Source organism: Lynx rufus, unplaced genomic scaffold, assembly GCF_022079265.1.
Source record: "Lynx rufus isolate CCGP_SWC_20201006 ecotype Redwood Valley unplaced genomic scaffold, mLynRuf1.p SCAF_3, whole genome shotgun sequence".
In the NCBI taxonomy this organism is placed as follows: Eukaryota; Metazoa; Chordata; class Mammalia; order Carnivora; family Felidae; genus Lynx; species Lynx rufus.
This window is the reverse complement of record NW_025814845.1, coordinates 81,472,054-81,491,529: the sequence shown is the minus strand read 5'-3', so window position 1 is coordinate 81,491,529 and position 19,476 is coordinate 81,472,054. Positions and strand designations below refer to the sequence as shown.

The 19,476-nt window shown below is 36.4% G+C and overlaps 1 protein-coding gene across 1 annotated transcript in view; it reads left to right on the top strand.

Moving 5' to 3' along the window:
* PPP3CA (protein phosphatase 3 catalytic subunit alpha) overlaps positions 1-19,476 on the top strand; it is a 326,780-nt gene that overhangs the window by 290,391 nt on the left and 16,913 nt on the right. Inside the window, exons 9-10 of the mRNA XM_047090421.1 lie at positions 669-794; positions 3,052-3,126. Coding sequence (XP_046946377.1) covers positions 669-794; positions 3,052-3,126 — 201 coding nt within the window. The remainder of the gene's footprint in view (positions 1-668; positions 795-3,051; positions 3,127-19,476) is intronic.

The following is a 19,476-nucleotide window of genomic DNA, read 5'->3' as shown; positions in this document are numbered from 1 at the left end:
CAACCATAGCTTTCTGTGTGACTGTGTATCTAACCTACAGACACTATACAAAGCAGAGTGAAAAGGGTAGTTTCATTTCCTAAGTCACGGATGGTGATTCCTTTCCAGAAGTCGTGAGTGAAGTCAGATACCAGTCTATTATTTTATGTAAGATCCAATCCAAACATTTTATTTTATTAAGTCAAGAATGCAGTCTAATTTCAACTACTGTGTACAACCATTGTGAGTTCTAATGGAAAATGCATGCTTTCTTTGAAAACATAGAAGTAAATTCTGTTCAAATATTTGAGGAGATTATTAAATTGTGAAAATGATTTAGCTATACCACTTTTATTAGGGTCATCAACTGTTAAATAAGACTAGAATATTCTTGGCTGTAAGAGGAGCTTGACCAATTCCTGATAGACATTTGATTAACTGTTTTATATAAATATTTGCCAAACTGTAATGCCAGTTCATATTTAGCATTCATATATTGTGCAGTTTCATATTACATTGAGTATAGTTTAATTCCCAAGTAGTGTATACATTCATGACTGATTAAGCTACTGGCGTTGATATTTTGGACCTAAAGTCACACAGTTTAATTTTCTTGATCAGCTGAGGCCATGTGGAGAAGCAGAAATATGTACACGTAAACCTAATGTCTTTGTTCTTGTTGTTTTCAGCTGCAGTATTGAAGTATGAGAACAATGTCATGAACATCAGGCAATTCAACTGTTCTCCTCACCCATACTGGCTTCCAAATTTCATGGATGTTTTCACTTGGTCCCTGCCCTTTGTTGGAGAAAAAGGTGTGTTGTGGAATCCTGCAATGATATGGGAAGGAAGGGGAGGGGATGTGGACTGTTTTACCATAAAACAGAGAAACACTTTGGCCTGACCAATAAAAGTCACAAGTGGCAACATGAGGGAAAAGATTTGAAAGTGTGTCACTGTGTATCCTGCTAACAAAATATAATGAGTGAAATAAGGGGAAACAAGAGCAATGAGAAACATTAGGAGAATTTATGTGATCTCATTGGAATACTACAACTCTTTGAAAAATGGCAGATACATAGTTTTAACTTGCTTCAAGCTATCATGGCTACTTTTCCCCCTTATCCTCCTATCTTAATTCGAGCGCTATTTTATTTTATAAACTACCTGTCAAATTAAAAGGTTAAGATAGCCATGCTTTTCTCACATTTCTGATGTTGATAATAATCACTGTGTGACAGTGATTAATGGCCATAATAATTTAAAAGACAGTATATACGACAACAACAAAAATACTTCTTTACAAATTGGCGACAATTAATGTGTTACAAGATGAGACAGATTTACATTTACATAGTTATTGACTATTAACTTGTCCAGTTTTCCAAAAGAATTGGTTTGCCTTCCTTTCCTATCCTTCCTTCCTTCCTTCCTTCCTTCCTTCCTCCCTCCCTCCCTCCCTCCCTTTCTTCCTTCCTTCCTTCCTCCCTCCCTCCCTTCCTTCCTTCCTTCCTTCCTTCCTTCCCTCTTTGTTTTGTTTTATATTTTGACCTAAACCTCATCAAAAATTTCAAGGAAAGTCCTGCACTCACTGGGCTTAAGCATTTAGTTCAGGAGGGCTAACAGGGGCAAACCGGGTCATAACTCAGGCATGATATGACACATCACCAGAGAAGGTAAATAGGCATCAGAATAAAGGTAAGAGTTTGCACATGTTTCAGAACGCTTATAGGGGTTTTAGAGAAAAGCTACACATTTTTTCTGAAATATGTATTTATTTGTATTAATAAATGTGTATGATATATGAATGTAGTATTTATTTTCCTATAATATGTATGGAGGGTTTTTCCCTTAAATTCCTTAAAATGATTAAATTGTGAAGTTATGATTTGTCAGTGAAGAAGTCTTTCTTTCAGATACCAAAATAAGTCAAGAGTAAATTTTAATAGTCTGATAAGTGTTCCCAGCACTACGCCATGTCACCACCTCCCTACACCGATCAGAACACAACATGTGTTACTGTTCTCTGTTGGCTTCTCTGGAAGCAGAAGAAGTGTGAATCCTGACAACTACTGGGAACCCTTTGAACACCCTTCACTTGGGTTGTTTCCAGTAAATGTTCAGATTTTGGACATCCATTACAAAAGAACCTGTTAGTATATTTGTATACATAATTCACTTTTGATAGTTAAATGGAAGCTGTGGATTAATATTGGCTACATTGATATTTACTCTTTATCATAGATTTTCCACTCTAGAATCACACTGATTTTTAAAAGAAGCTCTTGAAGAAATAGTAGGCCACTTTCTTTTCACCTTCATGACAGAATCCAACCTAATTTCAGAAGTTGTTAAATGTAAATAGCATGCACCTTAGTGTAAAAGTAACATGTTACTAATTTCTGTGACAACGCTTTAATACAATCTGGTTGTAATAAGTTTACTCAATTAAGTGTCTTCTTAAACTTACTGAAGCTTTATTGATAAAGTTTTGAAAATAAAATTTAAAGTTAGTATCCTCAAAACTACTTCAAATATTAGTTTGTCAGTCGGCAATTCGTATCAAACAAAACCCATGCCCATCACTGTGCTGGGTTCTCTTGGGGGATTAAAAGAATTAAAAAAAAAAAAAAGAGAGAGAGAGAGAGAGAGAGAGAGAGATCTAGCATTCACTTAGTCCCTGCAAAACAGATGGTTGCAATGTGGTCTAGATGTAATAGCATCATCATACAAACAAATAAAAATTCAAAAGGAATCACTTCCTCCTTCATAGATGGATAGTATATTCACAGCCACATATCTGATTTGTCCATTGTCTGTTGACATAGCTAGTTAAATGTTACCATACCATTTCATAGGCATGAGCTAATACTTTTATAAACATATAGTCTGTGTAGAATCACCAAGCCGGTTATGTTTTATGATCAGGATTTTATAGAAAGTGCTTTGCAGGAGATTCTATATACAATATAGGTAAGAAATGCTAAGCTTGCTCATTAATAATGCCAGAGTAATAATTAAGGCTATAACTGAAAATCTGGACTTTTTAATTTTTATTCTTTTCCTTTTTAGTGACTGAAATGCTGGTAAATGTCCTCAACATCTGCTCAGATGATGAACTAGGGTCAGAAGAAGATGGATTTGATGGTAAGAGGCTTGAGCCTTTGTGCTAATGCTGTTCGCCAGGTGATTACTTGGTGACTCATAGGTAACCCAATGAATATGTTTCTAAGATTTGGATTATGTTAAATTATAACATACAATTGAGAATGGAAGATATTATATTTTCTATTTGTTTTGAAGAAATACACAAAAAACCACACACCAAACACACACACACACACACACACACACACACACACACACATCATGAGAGAATTTTCCCATGATTCTGAAAACACTGTTGAATAGTGAGCTATTTTAATGGCCATCTTTCAGTAGCTCACATTGCTAAGTGACTTTTTTCACTCCTTAATAACAAATTTTTAAAAAGTAATCCTTTAGCAGATATTACCATTTACTGAGTAACTTCTAAAAGTGCCTTTAGTGAAGATGTTCCTGTCAGTTATTCAAATTTTGATGTTTATGATAAAAAATATATATTTACACATTAATATGTTGGTATTCATGTCAATACCAATACTTTTTCATATCTATAATAATAAGTAATGAATAAGCTGTATGCACCTTTTGTATTATTGTTTAAGATACTGTTTGGTATTCGGTTACCCCTGAAGAGTATACTTTCTCTATAAGAAACAAAGATCTGGGACACCTGAGTGGCTCAGTTGGTTGAGTGTCTGACTTTGGCTCAGGTCATGATCTCTCAGTTTGTGGGTTCAAGCCCCACATCAGGCTGTGTGCTGACAGCTCGGGGCTTGGAGCCTGTTTCAGATTCTGTGTCTCCCTCTCTTTCTGCTCCTGTCCCACTTGTGCTTTGTCTGTCTCTCTCTCTCTCTCTCTCTCTCTCTCAGAAATAAATAAACATTAAAAAAAAAAAAAGAAAGATCTATCAGGTGAAAGATGGAGAGAAAAAAATCACTGTAGATCTTACAGAAGTACCCCAAAATGAATGGAAACTAACAAAAATGTAGTTGGAGGGGAAAGTTCGAGAGCAAACCACTTCTATAAACATGGGATAAAAACCTAGTCTGTGTAGGGAACTCAGGATTCCAAGATGCAAGAGAGACCTGTGGCTTGATGAAGTTCCAGTCTGATAGAGAGGCTGATGCTCAATCAATAGAATGAGACAGATTATAAAATGAAGAGTGAAGGTGGCAGCAGAAACTAGATCTTGTGGAAGTTTAAACTGATAGCATGTTTACCTTTAAAAACTGCATTTAAGTCCAATGAAAGGTGAATGTGGCCCCTTCGGGAAGTTAGCATCTAACTTCCAGATTTGATGTTTACTTGGATTAGCGCAGGTCACATCTACGAATGCAAACTACCTAATGTTGTAGGCAGAAATGAAATAAAAGGATTCATACACTCATATGAATAGAGTCTATATACTTAGGTAAATGTGAAGTGTACAATTATTCCTATGATCTCATAGTTTTACTCCTGTCTGTAACTTCTATCGTCATTCCCTGTTTGTCTCCATAGACTATTCTTCAGTCATATGTCACATTTCAAGGGCATGTATAATGTAAGGAAGGAGAGAGAATTCTATATATAATAGAGTATAAAATATATAGAGGCGCCTGGGTGGCTCAGTCGGTTAAGCATCCGACTTCGGCTCAGGTCATGATCTCGCAGTCTGTGAGTTCGAGCCCCGTGTTGGGCTCTGTGCTGACAGCTCAGAGCCTGGAGCCTGCTTTGGATTCTGTGTCTCCCTCTCTCTCTGACCCTCCCTTGCTTATGCTCCGTCTCTCTCTGTCTCAAAAATAAATAAACGTTAAAATTTTTTTAAATATATAATATATGCCTAAACTTTTACTATGTTAGAATTAGCTAAAGAATAGTTGTAAGAACTTACTTCAGTAAATATATTGATATATTTTGAAATATCCAGAATTCAATGGATATTTTCTGCTTCTTCCAGATTCTAGGTGTTTCCTATGTTATAGCCACAGTTTGCTACTATTAACTCTTCCAGGCTTAGTGATATCATTTAAGAGATAATATTTTCATCATGATGGAGTCTTTTTTTCTAAAGGAAGAATACCTCCCTGGTGGTATCTTAAAAGTCAGCAAACATTTTACAATAGATGTCTTTCTCTATGTTCCTTTTATTCCTCAAGAGAAAGATTAATTAGCGTTAATAAGGTGATAGGCCTTTGTTAACAAATCTCTATTGTAGTCAAGTTCATTGGCCAATAATTATAATATAGACGATATAATAAAAGTGTAATATGTTATACAGAATAGGTAAGTTTATAATAGATATTAATGCATACACTCACCAAATATATATTGAGCACCTACTATGTGCCATAGCCAAAATGCCTGTACATTTCAACAGTACAGGTGTTTCCTGCACAGTTAACTATTACCAAGACTAACTCAGTGTTTACTTCACTAATGGGGAGTTCTCTTTATCCACCCTCTCAGTCTCTTACATATGAAAGGATATATTGGGTGGCTTACTCTGCTTTTAAAATAATTTCTTCCAATCATCAGTCACTCATCAGAATTTGTTTTTAATCATGTTAATTCCAATTATAAGAGTGCATGTTTTTTTCAAGGCACTTAGAAACTTTTGTTTGTTTCTAAGCAGACCACTGAAAGCTGACTCTACCATGCTTAAATCTAAAGAAATAAAAATATTAATTAAAAGTATGTTTGGGGCACTGGGGTGGCTCAGTTGGTTAAGCATCCACCTCTTGGTTTCTGACTGAGGTCGTGATCTCATGGTTCATCGGATCGAGCTCCATGTCAGGCTCTGAGCTGACAGCACAGAGCCTGCTTGGCGTTCTCTGTCTCCCTCTCTCTCTGCTCCCCCCCCCAAAATAAATAAATAAATATTTTTGTAAAAAGTATGTTTAACTTAGGACATCATACATTTTGAAGTAAACAATAAGAAATATTCTTTACTGCTTATTAGAACATGATGCAAAAGCTATGAATTTCTTCAGAGGTGCTCAGAGAAGAACTTGTAAAACTTTCCAGAATTCTTTGACTCTCTGAGACTACAGTTTATTGAGAACGTATATTGAAGTTTCTTCTTTTGGAGTGAGGGATGCACTATTATTTTCAACCAAGGAATAAAGTTTCTAATTCTTCCCAGTCCCTCCTGCATGAGGTCTGCAGTCTGTCTCTCTCTGGGGCCTGGCCTTCTGCTCTACCTACCAGGCTCCCGAGCTTGATGGCTACAGAGATGAAAGCAGGAATCAGAAGCCATCAAAGAACTTAACTGAACCTCTCCCTTAAAATGGCTGCTTTACTCTAAGGGCAGGGGGTGAAAAGATATGGAATCTCTTCCTGAGAGATTTATCTAGTTCTTCTCAGTATTTTGCTCCATATCCAATGTCACCTGAAAAGCCACAGGTAGTAATGATATCTCTACAACCCATGACTATCTTTTTACCTTCTCGGGTTGACCTCTTAGTGTCTATAAAGTCTATAGCAGATAGGGATTCTTCTCATTTCCTAGAGGAATGTAAGCTATGGGATTAATTTGTTTTTCCTTCAGGTTCTTTCAGCTCCTCTTTACCATTTATGTCTCAGGCATTATTCCAAGTCCTTTACATGTATTAACTCTTCACTAATGTTTACCCTTTTGACCAGCAAAAAATTGTAATTATTAACTGTCATTCAATTCTTCATTATCATATATATGTTTACTAGGTGATTAATATTATCTCCACTTCAGAACAGCCTATTGATATAGGTGCTAGGATGATTCTTGTCTTACATATGAAACGTTCGCCACTGGATGAGGTGAGGTTAAAGCTGAAGGTCACACAGCTAGTGAAGTAATGGAGCCTGGATTCAAACTAACATGTGCCTTGTCCTCACCTTCTTGAACTTTCTACAACCAGTTGCTACAATGCTTGAAATCTTTTTTTTTTTTTTTTGAAGCAGCATGATGCCTTTTGTTGTTGTTGTTGTTGTTAACACAACAGCACTTAAATAGAATATAGTTTGCTCTGTTTAAATATACTGCAAAATAAAGAAGGAGATTTTTTTTTGCACTATTTGGCCATGAAAGTCAAATAAACTGCACATAAAACAGTTTCATTCTATTCCTTTAATCTGAGTTTACTCCAAGAAGTTATGTGTTTCATCACGTTAAACATGTTGGTGTATCTGAGCAGACAGTAAGTCCTCTGGTTCAAGTTTTTGCTGAGTAGAAATCATGTCCTGAATCTCTCCTCCTTAGCTTCTGCCTTACAAATAAAAGAATTTGATACCCTATCCAGAACAAAGTTGCTAGTTTAAATTGGTCTGTGGCTCTTTTATGTTGAAAATAAAATACAAAATTTCTATTATCTTGTAAAGTTTGGAAACAGTTGAATACCAATGAATGTCTTTGGAGGATCTAATTTGTATGTATTGGGGTCTTTGTTTCTTGTTTCCACTTCTGATTTGGGATGATAAAATTACAGGCTGGTTTCAGTTTGGGGTTGTGATTCCCCAGAACATTTTACAGAAGAAAGAAATCCAAGTAGATGTATTTTATCTGGTAGTTAATTCTCATTAATGAAGAAAACTCTCTTCAGCCCAAGGATTAGTTGGTGATCCCAAAATGGGGGGAAAGACTGACAGAAATCAAGCAATCTGCATCATTTCAGAGGTTTATTTATTGTTCATTGTAACAACAAGGACATCTGGAATAGCAATAAGCATTAGAAACCTAATGACAGTTTCATGAGTTAAAAATATTTATTTATTTGCAGCTTTCTTTTAGGTCCTAAAATCTTAGACTCTGAGATCACACATATATATGTGTGCATGTGTATATACATATGCACACACATAGACACAAAATATGTTTGAAACTGTGACATGTCTGGTTAACAAGGAAATATCATGAAAGTGAAACTGAAATCCTGTAGAATAAGAAAGGAAAGAAAAAAAATAATAAAACTAAGACATTTCGAGCCAAATATAGTTTCAGGCTGCACTGGAAAGACTTAATATTAAATTAGAATTTATGTCTCTGCTTTCATCTAGAGAGCAAACCACATGGTGGAACTCTTATCCTTTATCCACAGTTTTGCCTTATCCTAATGTTAACCACAGGCCAGTCACTGAATATGGGATCAGAGAAGTTTTTTTGCATGCCTCTACGAAACTATCTAAATTGTATACAACAAAATTATCTCCCATCATCTGCTTCGAATTATTAGATAATTCGTGATGTCTAATATCGTGGGTTCCAGAGTGTCTTCCCACTTCTTTCTGTCTAGCTTTAAAAAGCCATCCCTAGGGGCACCTGGGTGGCTCGGTGGGTAGGCGGCCGTGGGACTTCGGCTCAGGTCACAACCTCACGGTTCGTGAGTTCGAGCCCCGTGTCAGGCTCTGTGCTGACAGCTTAGAGCCTGGAGCCTTCTTCGGATTTTGTGTCTCCCTCTCTCTCTGCTCCTCCCCCACTCACACTCTCTCTCAAAAACAAATAAACATTAAAAAAAAATAATAAAAAAAATAAAAAGCCATCCCTAGCTGTGAAAGTGTAAAGTTGGGAATTTGTGGGACTAACATGGCATTTTATTGGTCCCTGAGGAATACCTCTATAAAGGTTTGATTGTATTATTTTCATTCAAAACTGTATTTAATTGCCACGATGCACATTTGAGATGAATTTCCTTGTAAAAACTCCCCTTTTCTTTGTGCATCTGGTAGCAGCACACACACTAAGAATCATTAACTTAGAACTTTTCTTGTGGCTGCAATTATTGTTATTTCTGTGCACTTCATTGTAGCATCCTGTATTTCAGGTTCCCAATTTGAAAAAAAAAAAAAGTTGTATGTCCTATAATAATGGACAGTGTTTTGGGAGGGGGATTCCATTTTAATATAAAATGGAAACATTTCTATATACCAAATAAATAAATAGCTCCCAAGGAACACAGTAGTGATAGGATTCTTATACCATCAGCATTGACACATCACCTAAAGTTGATGAGCTTGGAAAAATGCTTACAAACGAAACAAAGGCTGAGTAGGAATATAATGCAGGAACTTAATAATGTATCTGGAAGTTGAGGTGACCAAACAAAGATACTGTTAAGAATAAGATCTAAAGGGAGCTATTCCAAAGAGCTATCCCGGGGACTTACAGCTATAGAATCAGTGGGGCAAAGGAAAGAAAAGTTGATTTGGGTGGTTTCAAGCCTAGGTGTCTAGGAGGATGAGAATATTTATGGAAAAACTCACCAATTTCGGGAGATGAGTTTGAGTAAAAGTGACACACGTAACTCTGGAAAGGTCCAAGCAGAATTTGGAAGTGAAGCCCTGCAAATTGGGGACAAATTCTGAGCTGGTGACAGAGGCTTGGAATTAAAAGTCATAATAGAATCTATTAAAAGTGAAATAGGTCTCCAAAGTGGCTGATGTGAAAGGAAATAAATAGAAGAAAATTGAAGACTAATTCTTAAAATTAACCCTTCTTTTTTTTTTAAATGTTTATTTATTTTGAGAAAGAGACAGAGAGAGCGTGTGTGGGAGCACAAGCGGGGGAGGTGCAGAGAGGGTGAGAGAGAGAGAGAGCGCGCGAGAGAGAGAGAATCCCAAGCAGGCTCTGTGCGGTCAGCACGGAGCCCAATGCAGGGCTTGATCCCACAAACCGTAAGATCACGACTTGTGCTGAAATCAAGAGTCAGACGCTTAACTGACTGAGCCACTCAGGAGCCCCTTAAATTAACCCTTCTTGATGAAGCTAGAGAAAAAAGACAAATGAGCTAAAGAGAAAGAAAGAATGATTAAGTAGAAAGAGCCAGGATTGTGTAACAGTTCAGGCAACAGCTGTAAAAAGTATTTGCACCAAATGCAGAAAAATTACTGTGTGATGTGTCTGGCCAAAAAATGAAATATTAGGACATAACTTTGGTTGTCAGATATCAGATTATTGAAAAGAGGTGTTTATGTTAGCCATGGTATTTATAATAGCTAAAAAAGAAAATAGAAATCCTTGGCAAAAGGCCAAAAAATAAAATTCAGAGGACCTCAATTTTCATATCGTGTTATATTTTCATTTTATTTTATATATTTTTATTTCTCTGTAAAAATATTTCTTCGCGGGATATCTTTTTCTGTGTATTCAATGGCAGGCAAACACATGGTTTCTGCCTTCATTGAGCTGAGAGTCTTGTTCAGCAAGAAACCAACTTAAAATATGTTGTCTCACAGAGAATTGAAAGGGTTGGAGCACCTGGGTGGCTCAGTTGGTTAAATGTCCGGCTTCAGCTCAGGTCATGATCTCATGGTTTGTGGGTCCTGGCGCACATCAGGCTCTGTTCTGACAGCTCAGGCCTGGGGCCTGCTTTGGAATCTGTGTCTCCCTCTCTCTGTCCCTCTACCACTCGCTCGCTCACTCTCTCTCTCTCTCTCTCTCTCTGTCAAGTATAAATAAACATGTAAAAAAAAAAGGGTTGAGGGAGGGAGCATGACTAGGGACAAAGTATTTGACAACTAAAGAAAGAACTATAGAGGACATCTTTCTTGTCTTCTGCTTCTGACAAGGATAAGAAAAACTCTTCATGTATTTTAGCTTTAGGAAGTATGGCCATGTGAGAAATCTACCCAAGTTTATCAGCAAATTATATGCAGAAATGGGTATTAGTTTACCAGTGTTAAGCTCTCTTATCTTTTTATAATATCTGAGTTTGAATGATGTAATTGAAGAAAGTGAAAGGAAGATATATATAAACAAAAATTATTCAATATTTTGTAAAAGGATTTATCATTTTTTCTCAGCCTTTTGTTAATTACCTTCCAGTTTAGTGTTGTCTTTTTTTCAATTACGTAATATTTTGGTGTGTAATTTAGAAGATAAATCATCTTTGTCACTGTAAATGTATCCTTTATACTCTGTTCCATTTATAGTACAGGTAACTGCTTTTTTTACATCATAGTTATGCCATAAAAAGGAAACAAATAGTTATAGCCAGTATATCATTTAAATTGAAACATGCCTAAAAAATACACAGGGATTTAGTAGATAGTAGGATAGAAAGTCCCATCATATTTATGGCTATTGATGTTTTAGGGCCTTGACTGTCATACAAGGTGCCTGGTTAGCCATCATATAATCAGTATCACCAAGTCTAGCTTATCATATTTGATTGCAATAATTAAAATCCTTTAAGTTGCTAATTAAAATGATACAGTAACACAGACACTGAAAGTACTGCTTTATTTTCCCATTGTACTACCATCATTTTGCACAATGTGTTTCTTTTTTTACCTAGCAGGATTTTCACATTACGTGGAAGCACAGACTTTGCAGAACAAAGTAAATTGAAAAAACAGCCATATCCTTGTTATAACTAATTGGTTGGATAATGTCCACCATTGGCTAGAATATTATGCTCACAGTAAAATAATGCTCTGGAATTTTATGCTATATTTCCATAGACACAGGTATGTTACTCATCTACAGTATTTTTGCATAGGTTTAAAAATCATTAATTTTGTAGTATTTGAGCCTTTCTTAAGCCACTGGTGACATGGTCAACTTATACTAAACATTAGCTATTGCATATCTAAGTACACTTCAAATGAATGTATTTGAGAAAGAAATCCATGTTGCATCATAAGAAGGGAAATAAGTGTGTGCTCTATAAAGCTTAATATATTCTTTACTTGAAAAGCATCGAAGTAGACAGCTCTTTCTCCTCAATGAAGGCAAAGATTTTGTGTATACATATGTCTATATTTTAGAAAAGCATCACTTCTCACAAACAAGGTTCAAGTAATTGGTATGTGGAAGGGGTATTCTTCACAGAGGGGACTATAGTGGTAATGTAAGCTTGCTGAAAATTGATACTGGGAGAAAATAAGATAGTTCTTCTTCCGTTTTTGCCAGACCTTTCATGTTTCTCTTTGTACTAAGGCATTTTATAGGTCCAAGTTGTCAGCCTGAAGATTATACTTATGTGAGAATAACTATTAGTTGATGGAACCACTGAAGACAGAGTTGTTGGGAGGCCAATGTTTTTCAGGCATTCCCTCGATGGTAATTGTTTGATCTCCGATGGCAAGTTTAAGGGCTCAATGAAAAAGTTAAATAAGTGTTCAGAAAATCTAGATTTTAAAAATATTTTTCTCGGAGCATTGTTTGTGTTTCCCCTTCTAAAAAGCTGTTATTCCTTCCTCTTTACTCTTCACTTATGAGAAGTCATAAAACTTTTCTCCTACTTTTTCTCAGCCCTCCACAGAAATAGAAATCTTGATTCTATTTGGTCAGCCCAACTTTTTGAAATGTTCCTTTTTTTTTTCTTTCTTTTTTTTTTTTTTTACCAAAAATGAAGCCAGCTGTCTGCCACCATTTTCCCTAGTGAATGTGCCACTAGGGACACAGCCTTTAGCCTGGTTGGCACAAAACGCAACCATGACCCCAACTTAGGGAGCTTGATATGAAGGAATATCACACAATCATTATTTTAATTTACAGAGAGAAGTGTGAGTTTTAGAAGAACTGGAATATCCATGTCTGCACAAGCATTTCTTTCTTCTTAGTAATTATAGCAAACATTTTTGAGTACCTCTCATGTACCAAAGATCTGTGCTAAGTGCTTTAGCAGGTAGCACAGTATGTGGCACGTGTGTTTGTTGAATGTTAAGAGCTAGTGAACCCATTACTTATTTAATTCTTCCACCCTCCTATGAAGTGGATCAAACAACCCGTTACGGTAATGAATTTCGGCTCTGGGTCAGCACTCTCAGTGGTTGACCTTAGGCCAACCATTTCTGTTCCTTAGAATCATCCTAAGGACAATGGAAACTAATAATACTTCCTCATGTGATTGTTGCTAGGATTATGTGAAATAATGCAAATAAAGCACTTTGAACATTCCTCACTTTATAGATGAGGAACATGGACGTGACAAAACCTAGTCATCTGTCCAGGACAGCACAGCTAGTGAATGGAGAAGCTGAAACTCCAGGTCTCTTACTCCAGAGCAGAGGTTCCTCACCACTGTTCTATTCTACCTCCCACATGTCAATTTCTTCAGGTCCTAAGAGAAGTGAATGAGCCAGCTATTTTATGATCTGAAGCCTTCACTAGGGCCAGAACACTGGAAGGTCTTTTGCTCCCTGGACAGTACTTCCCTAGACATTTCAGATGTCTGCCTCAGATTCTCTTCCTTACCCTGCCTCTGTGGCCCATTGGTACCTTTTTGATTGGCATATCCCCTTCCTCTGATAAGAGAATAATATCTTTAGGTGATGTTAAAGTCTTAAATGTTTAAGTTATCTATGCAAGCCTGTGCACTGATCAGTGGCCAGAATCTAATGCTCCTTTCTTTATTTCTTCTTCTTGGGCAAAACCTCACCACACCCTCCACGTACTGACACAACACCCACCTAGATCTTGAATAGCATCAGAAGACTTTTGAGTGGCTTTGTTTTAGATAAGCTCGATACATGCCTATGCCTCAGGGTCCTCCACTGTCAGACCAAGGAGTTGCTTTATGGATATCAGCTTGGTGCCCAGTTACCTTTCTAGCTAGTGTTTGACACATGGGACAATGAAACATAATACTTTACTCTGTCCATTTCCCCCCTTTAAATATAGTCCTAGCATTTGATAAATTTCAGAGATAACATTTAAATGTAGTCCTAGCATTTGATAAATTTATAAATGCATAAGAGTCCAGAATTAAGTTCTGGTCTGAATGCATTCTTTCAGCATTTGGCATATATGCATAATTAGGTCCTTAATAGATACCTTTTTGAACTGTTCTGCCCTCATCTACCCAGAATAATCCTTGATAGATTAAACACCCAGACATTATTATTGTTTCTCCTGAAGACAGTAGGTCTGAATTATTAACTTCACATTTGTTATCTTATTTCATTTTGCTTTTATTTTCTTTTTTAAATTCTTTATTTTTATTTTTTATTTTGAGACTGAGAAAGAGTATTCAAGGGGGGGGGCAGAAAGAGAGAGAATCTTAAGCAGACTCCCCACCCAGTGCAGAGCCCAACAAGGGGCTTGATCTCATGATGATACCATGACCCGAGCCAAAATCAAGAGTTAGATGCTCAACCGACTGAGGCACCTACGTGCCCCCATTTTGCTTTTATTTTCACTTGTCAGTTTACAAAATTGATGTGTTTCTGTCATGATGAGAGGTCAATCCAACTAGGATTTCACATCTTTTTAGGTTCTACTTTGGTAAATATAAACAAACTCAAATGTTCTTTGTCAGGCATAGTTTGAATATGTGATAATTTCTTAAAAAATCAACGGAAGTTCTCTGGTCTATTTTAAGGTCCTTAATTTTTACCCAAGTTAGAATTATGCCTGATAGCCAATTTCTGTGGCTCTACTGAGGAATCACTGAACAGATGGAACACAATGTCTCAGAGAACAAAAGTCCACAGAATCAAATTCAAGCTTGTAAACAAAAGTAACTTTTAATTATGTAGGATAACCAAATAATGACAGTTATTTGACATTTGGGAGTAGTCTGTATATTTTTAAGATTTCCTATCCAAATAACTCGTTTATGTTTTATGACAAGAGAAGTGGGGGGAAAAAAGAACAGTCTAGGCTGTACTGGCCTTTCTTAAAATCCATTACACAGGAGAGACTTTTTATTTAAAAAAAATATCATTTAAAGGATCATCTGTTGCTTTCAAAATGGGATCCAAGACAGAATAGTCTTATGCCAAATAGGACACGATTGCAGTTTCTATAATATGCTGAGATTTTCATTGAACTAAAAAATATAGGGGGAAAATTCAGAGTATGTGGTTTGGAGTGACTTGAAGTGGGTAGCCATTTTATCCCAATTTTACCACCTCTGGGTGTGTAATATGGTAGAATTAAAATCAAAAAGGCGTTCCAAACATTTTAGGTTATAACCTTCAAAAAAATGAAGTTTTATAGGAATTTTTAAAATTTGGAATCCTGAATGTGTTTTCCTGCCTAATGGGATAACCTCCATAAGCACATGTACAGCCATTTGTAAGGGCCAACGCCTAGTAATCTCTTTGGACTAGTCCAAAGAGTGGTCGAGCAATGCAGATTTTCAAGTTATGGCTAGTCCAGGAGATCTTCCAGCAACTATCAACTCTAGAAACTGAGTAATCTCAGTCTTCATGCTAGAATATTTGTACTACTGGTGTTACCCAAGGATGTTGCAAGAGGAGTTGTAAGGGAATCCTTTTTCGATTCCTCGGCTTCCAAAAGTCCTCTTTCCTAAAACTCACCTGAGCTGGAGGCTGCAGGCCTCATTGCAGCTTCTTCTTTTCCACCTCTTCTTTCTCAATTGCCCTTCTCCCAATTTAATAGCAAAGCATAGGTCTCCCAAGCCACAATCATTGTGAACCTCATCTTGAGATGTTTAGTACTGGTGTGCCAACAGAGAGATGATGGAAAAACTCAACATCTAGGAAGTATCCTTAATCAAAGCAGTGTAACCCCCTCCCATCCTTGTCATTAAGGGATGCAATCCAATAAAATTGTATTTCTATGCTTTTTAAATATTTATCATAGATTTGTGCTATCTAGCTCAATTATGTACTACTAATAGTTGTGATATTGATTACAAAGGAATTTGTGAACACTTAAGGCAATGTGTCAGGAAATGTCCAAAAAATACATTTAATTTAGACTTGGAAACATGTTTTTGACAAAGTACCATGCAGTTATAAAAATATTATAAAGTATCGATATACAATTCACTAGAGTAAAATCAGGGAAATGGAAATACAATTTCAAAGGAAAAAAGGACACGTGTAAGATTTCTAAATATCAGTGAGTATCTTGTTCATGGAATTTTTTCTTTAAATGGATGATGGTGGGATGAAATTGCTGTGATATTTATAGGCCATCAGTAAAAAGAAATGTAATGTAGTCATTTCACTTGAAAATGGCAGTGTTGATGATATTATATTCTTTACAACTATTTAAGTTTGAAGGTGGGAATAGTATACTTTGGAGGATACTCTTTTGTACATGCAAGAGTAAAAAAATGTAAAAGTTAACAGTTACTCAGTGCTTATGGTGCTGTTCCTAAATCCAAGGACTGAAATGCCTGACATAGTATAGGAAAATGTAGTGAAGCCCTTTGTCACACTCATGGCCAAGGGCAAAGCAGGTGGATGTCTAAATAACTTTTAGATAGCATCACTTTGTTGGCAAATAGAAGCTCAAGATTTGTTACTGCTAAACTAGGTCAGGGAAAGAAAAGACAAGAAAGAATAAGGTTTAGGGATTATGTCACATGGTTTGCCTTCCTAGCTTTATAGGGGCCAATTTGGGACATGTATTCTCCTAAATAAGATAGTCTGTATACTTATGGTTTCATCTTCATCTGTAAAAAAAAAAAAACAAAACAAAACAGTTATGCAAGGTATTTAGAGGCATCTGACGACTCTTATTTGTTTTATATCTTGTATTTCAAAGGTGCTGATTTTGGATGAAAACCTAACTAGTTTTTGTTTTTAATGTAACACAAGATACTTTTTTTATCTCAACATTCCATGCTTCATTCCATCAATAGCCTTTTTTTCAGATTCAGTAATTGCTCTACTTGATGAAAAATAATATCTGGGGGGTACATCGAAACTCTGCTTAATAATAATGAAACAGGATAAAAATTTTACTTTCAAATAGAATAAACTTCCTAAATAGATAAACTTTGTTAGCTTTTAACAAATTTGGAAAGGTGGTGAGTTTCCTCTATTAGTTTGTTAGAATCTAAATTTAAAAGATACAGATTTAAAGCCTACTAGTAATATATAGTTCTTAAAATATCTTTCCTTTGAAAAAAGTGCAAAATGTTAGTATATATGTGCACTTTCGTATATAACATATTTTATTTAAAAATATATGCTAGGAATATATTTATATTAGTTAAAAGGTCTTTAAAGAAAGAAACCTAAATAATAAAAACTGAGGCCCATTTAATAATGAAGTGGAGAATTTCTGGTACTGTTTACATTAAAGAGTGAATACCTCACTTTTTTCTGCTTTTTATGAAAAGGAACTTTTTCACATTCTAATAATATGAAAATATTCCTATTTTATGAGACATTTGACTATAAAATTTTATGTAGCTCATCATCTTCATTTCTTACAATTACAAAAAGATATTGAAAGCAATTAGATTCTGTTGGATTGGGCATATAAAACAAAACCTACCAGGCCAATTTTCTCCTAGAGCGGTTTGGAGAAGGGATGGGTTGCATGTAGCTGCATTGAGAACTTTTCTTTATTGCTTCCTTTGGCAAGTTCACCCATTCCCCATGTAACACAAAGGGCAGGATGGAGACATCTGCTTCTCAAAGCTGCTCCCTTTTCTCTCTAAACAAAGCTTCTTCCAAATATTTTTTCTTGACATTTTATTATGAAATGTTTTAAACATACAAGAATGTTGAAACAATTGTATGGTCAATATCTACGTACTCATGACTTTCCACAATTAACATTTGATTATACAGTAAAACCTTGGATTGCAAGTAACTTGTTCTGCGAGTGTTCCACAAGATGAGCAAACATTTCCAACAAATTTTAACTTGATAAACGAGCAGTGTTTTGCCAAATGAGCAGTACATAACGCCGAACATCACGTGATCACAACTCAGCCAATGGTTCTTGAAATTTGCTTTTATATACCAGTGCTTTGGATTACAAGCATGTTTCTGAAGTGAATTATGCTCACAAACCAAGGTTTTACTAGTATTTGCCTTGTCACATATCTATCTACCTCTCCATCAGTTCATCTCTTTCTTTCTTTTTTTTTGGTAGATAAGTGAAAGTGACAAAGTAAGTTCTGTTAATCGCTACTGCAAGGGTGCTAGTATGTGCTCGCCTTAACAGGTTGGCCCGGGGAGCCCCTGTTTCTCCTCTCGCCTTGCCTCACCCCAGCATGCCCGGCTCCATTCACACCAGACCTCTCACCACCACTCAACACAACATGGCTTGTTGCGGCCTCCAAAAGTTTAAAAATTGTCTTCCTTCTATGGAGAAGACCCAGTTCTCCTTGTTCTCTCACTTTTACTTATCCCTCAAGATCCTTCAACTGTCATGATTTCAGTGACCTTTTTTTCTCGTGCCTCCAGACAATGAACACCTACTTTCAGTGACGTGCTGGTACATGTTTGACAACCCTTCCTGCAGGGGAGAAATGGCCCTAGTTTGTGGCTTTTGTAGCTTTCCATAGTATAAAACCTCTTCCCTGCCGCTGATTCAGGCTACCAATGTGGAGTTAAGAGGAGATGCCCTCCATCTACTCTCACTAGTGGACACAAGCCAGCTCGGGCACACCACTGCTACGCGCACACTATTTGTCACACTCTGTTGTCATTGTTCACGCGATTTCCTAAAGCAGAGATCATGCTTAATGCGTATTTCTGTTTCTGGTGGTTGGCGCATGGAAGGTTATATGGGAGAGACTCACCAGAACACCTAGTAAATACATTATTTTGGTAATAAACTGTATTCCATCCAGCACTTCCCACATTCTCTAATTCAGTGAACACTGAGGAATTTGCTGTAGTAGCTCAATGGGTGGGAGCTGTTGGCCAGATGTGGAGCATCTGTGACGTGTGGTGGGTGTCCCATGTAGTAAGAATCTCTCTTCACCCTAGCACTTGGCCCCTCGTTGCAACAATGCTGCTGCAGTTTCCCAGTCCCCTTAGAAGCTAAAATCCGCCTTGTGGGGATACAGCACTCACTCAGCAAGACACTTGGCTTGGCATGGACACCTTTAAAACTTCATGAGAAGTCGTCCAGGTGCCAAGTTAAGGTCAGAAAAGACACGTGTTGAAAGCGAGTCTTTAAAGATTCCCTTGGTCTATACATTAGCCTCTTCCACTTTGAGGAAAATTGAGTATGCACGATTGCCTTGGTTCTGGATAGAGTAGCATAACACCCCAGGCATGAAAGATTAGAAGTTAAAAGTTGTAGAGAGAGAAGTGCTCAAAAAAGAAGTGGGAATTACTAGAATGGAAATGCAAAATGTAATTTTACTTAAAATGACTAATTTTTTAAAAACATGTGAAATGTTCCTTGCAGTTTTAGACTTTCAAGTTAAAATGTTATATTCTTTTTTTTTATTCTTATTTATTTATTTATTTATTTATTTATTTATTTTGACAGAGTGTGTTAGCAGGTAGGAGGGAAGGGCAGAGAGAATCCCAAGCAGGCTCCATGCTATCAGCACAGAGCCCAATTTGGGGCTCTGTATTTGGAAAATGCCAGAAATCAGGAATAATGCTACTAAGTATACAAGGATCTTTGTATCTGAACTTAAATCTACCCCACTATTTTTCAGTCCCTTTAAGTTCAATTACATATTAACTCAGCTATTTTATTTGAGTATTTTATTTTTTATTTTTTTTTAATATTTATTTATTTAGAGAGAGAGTGCACAC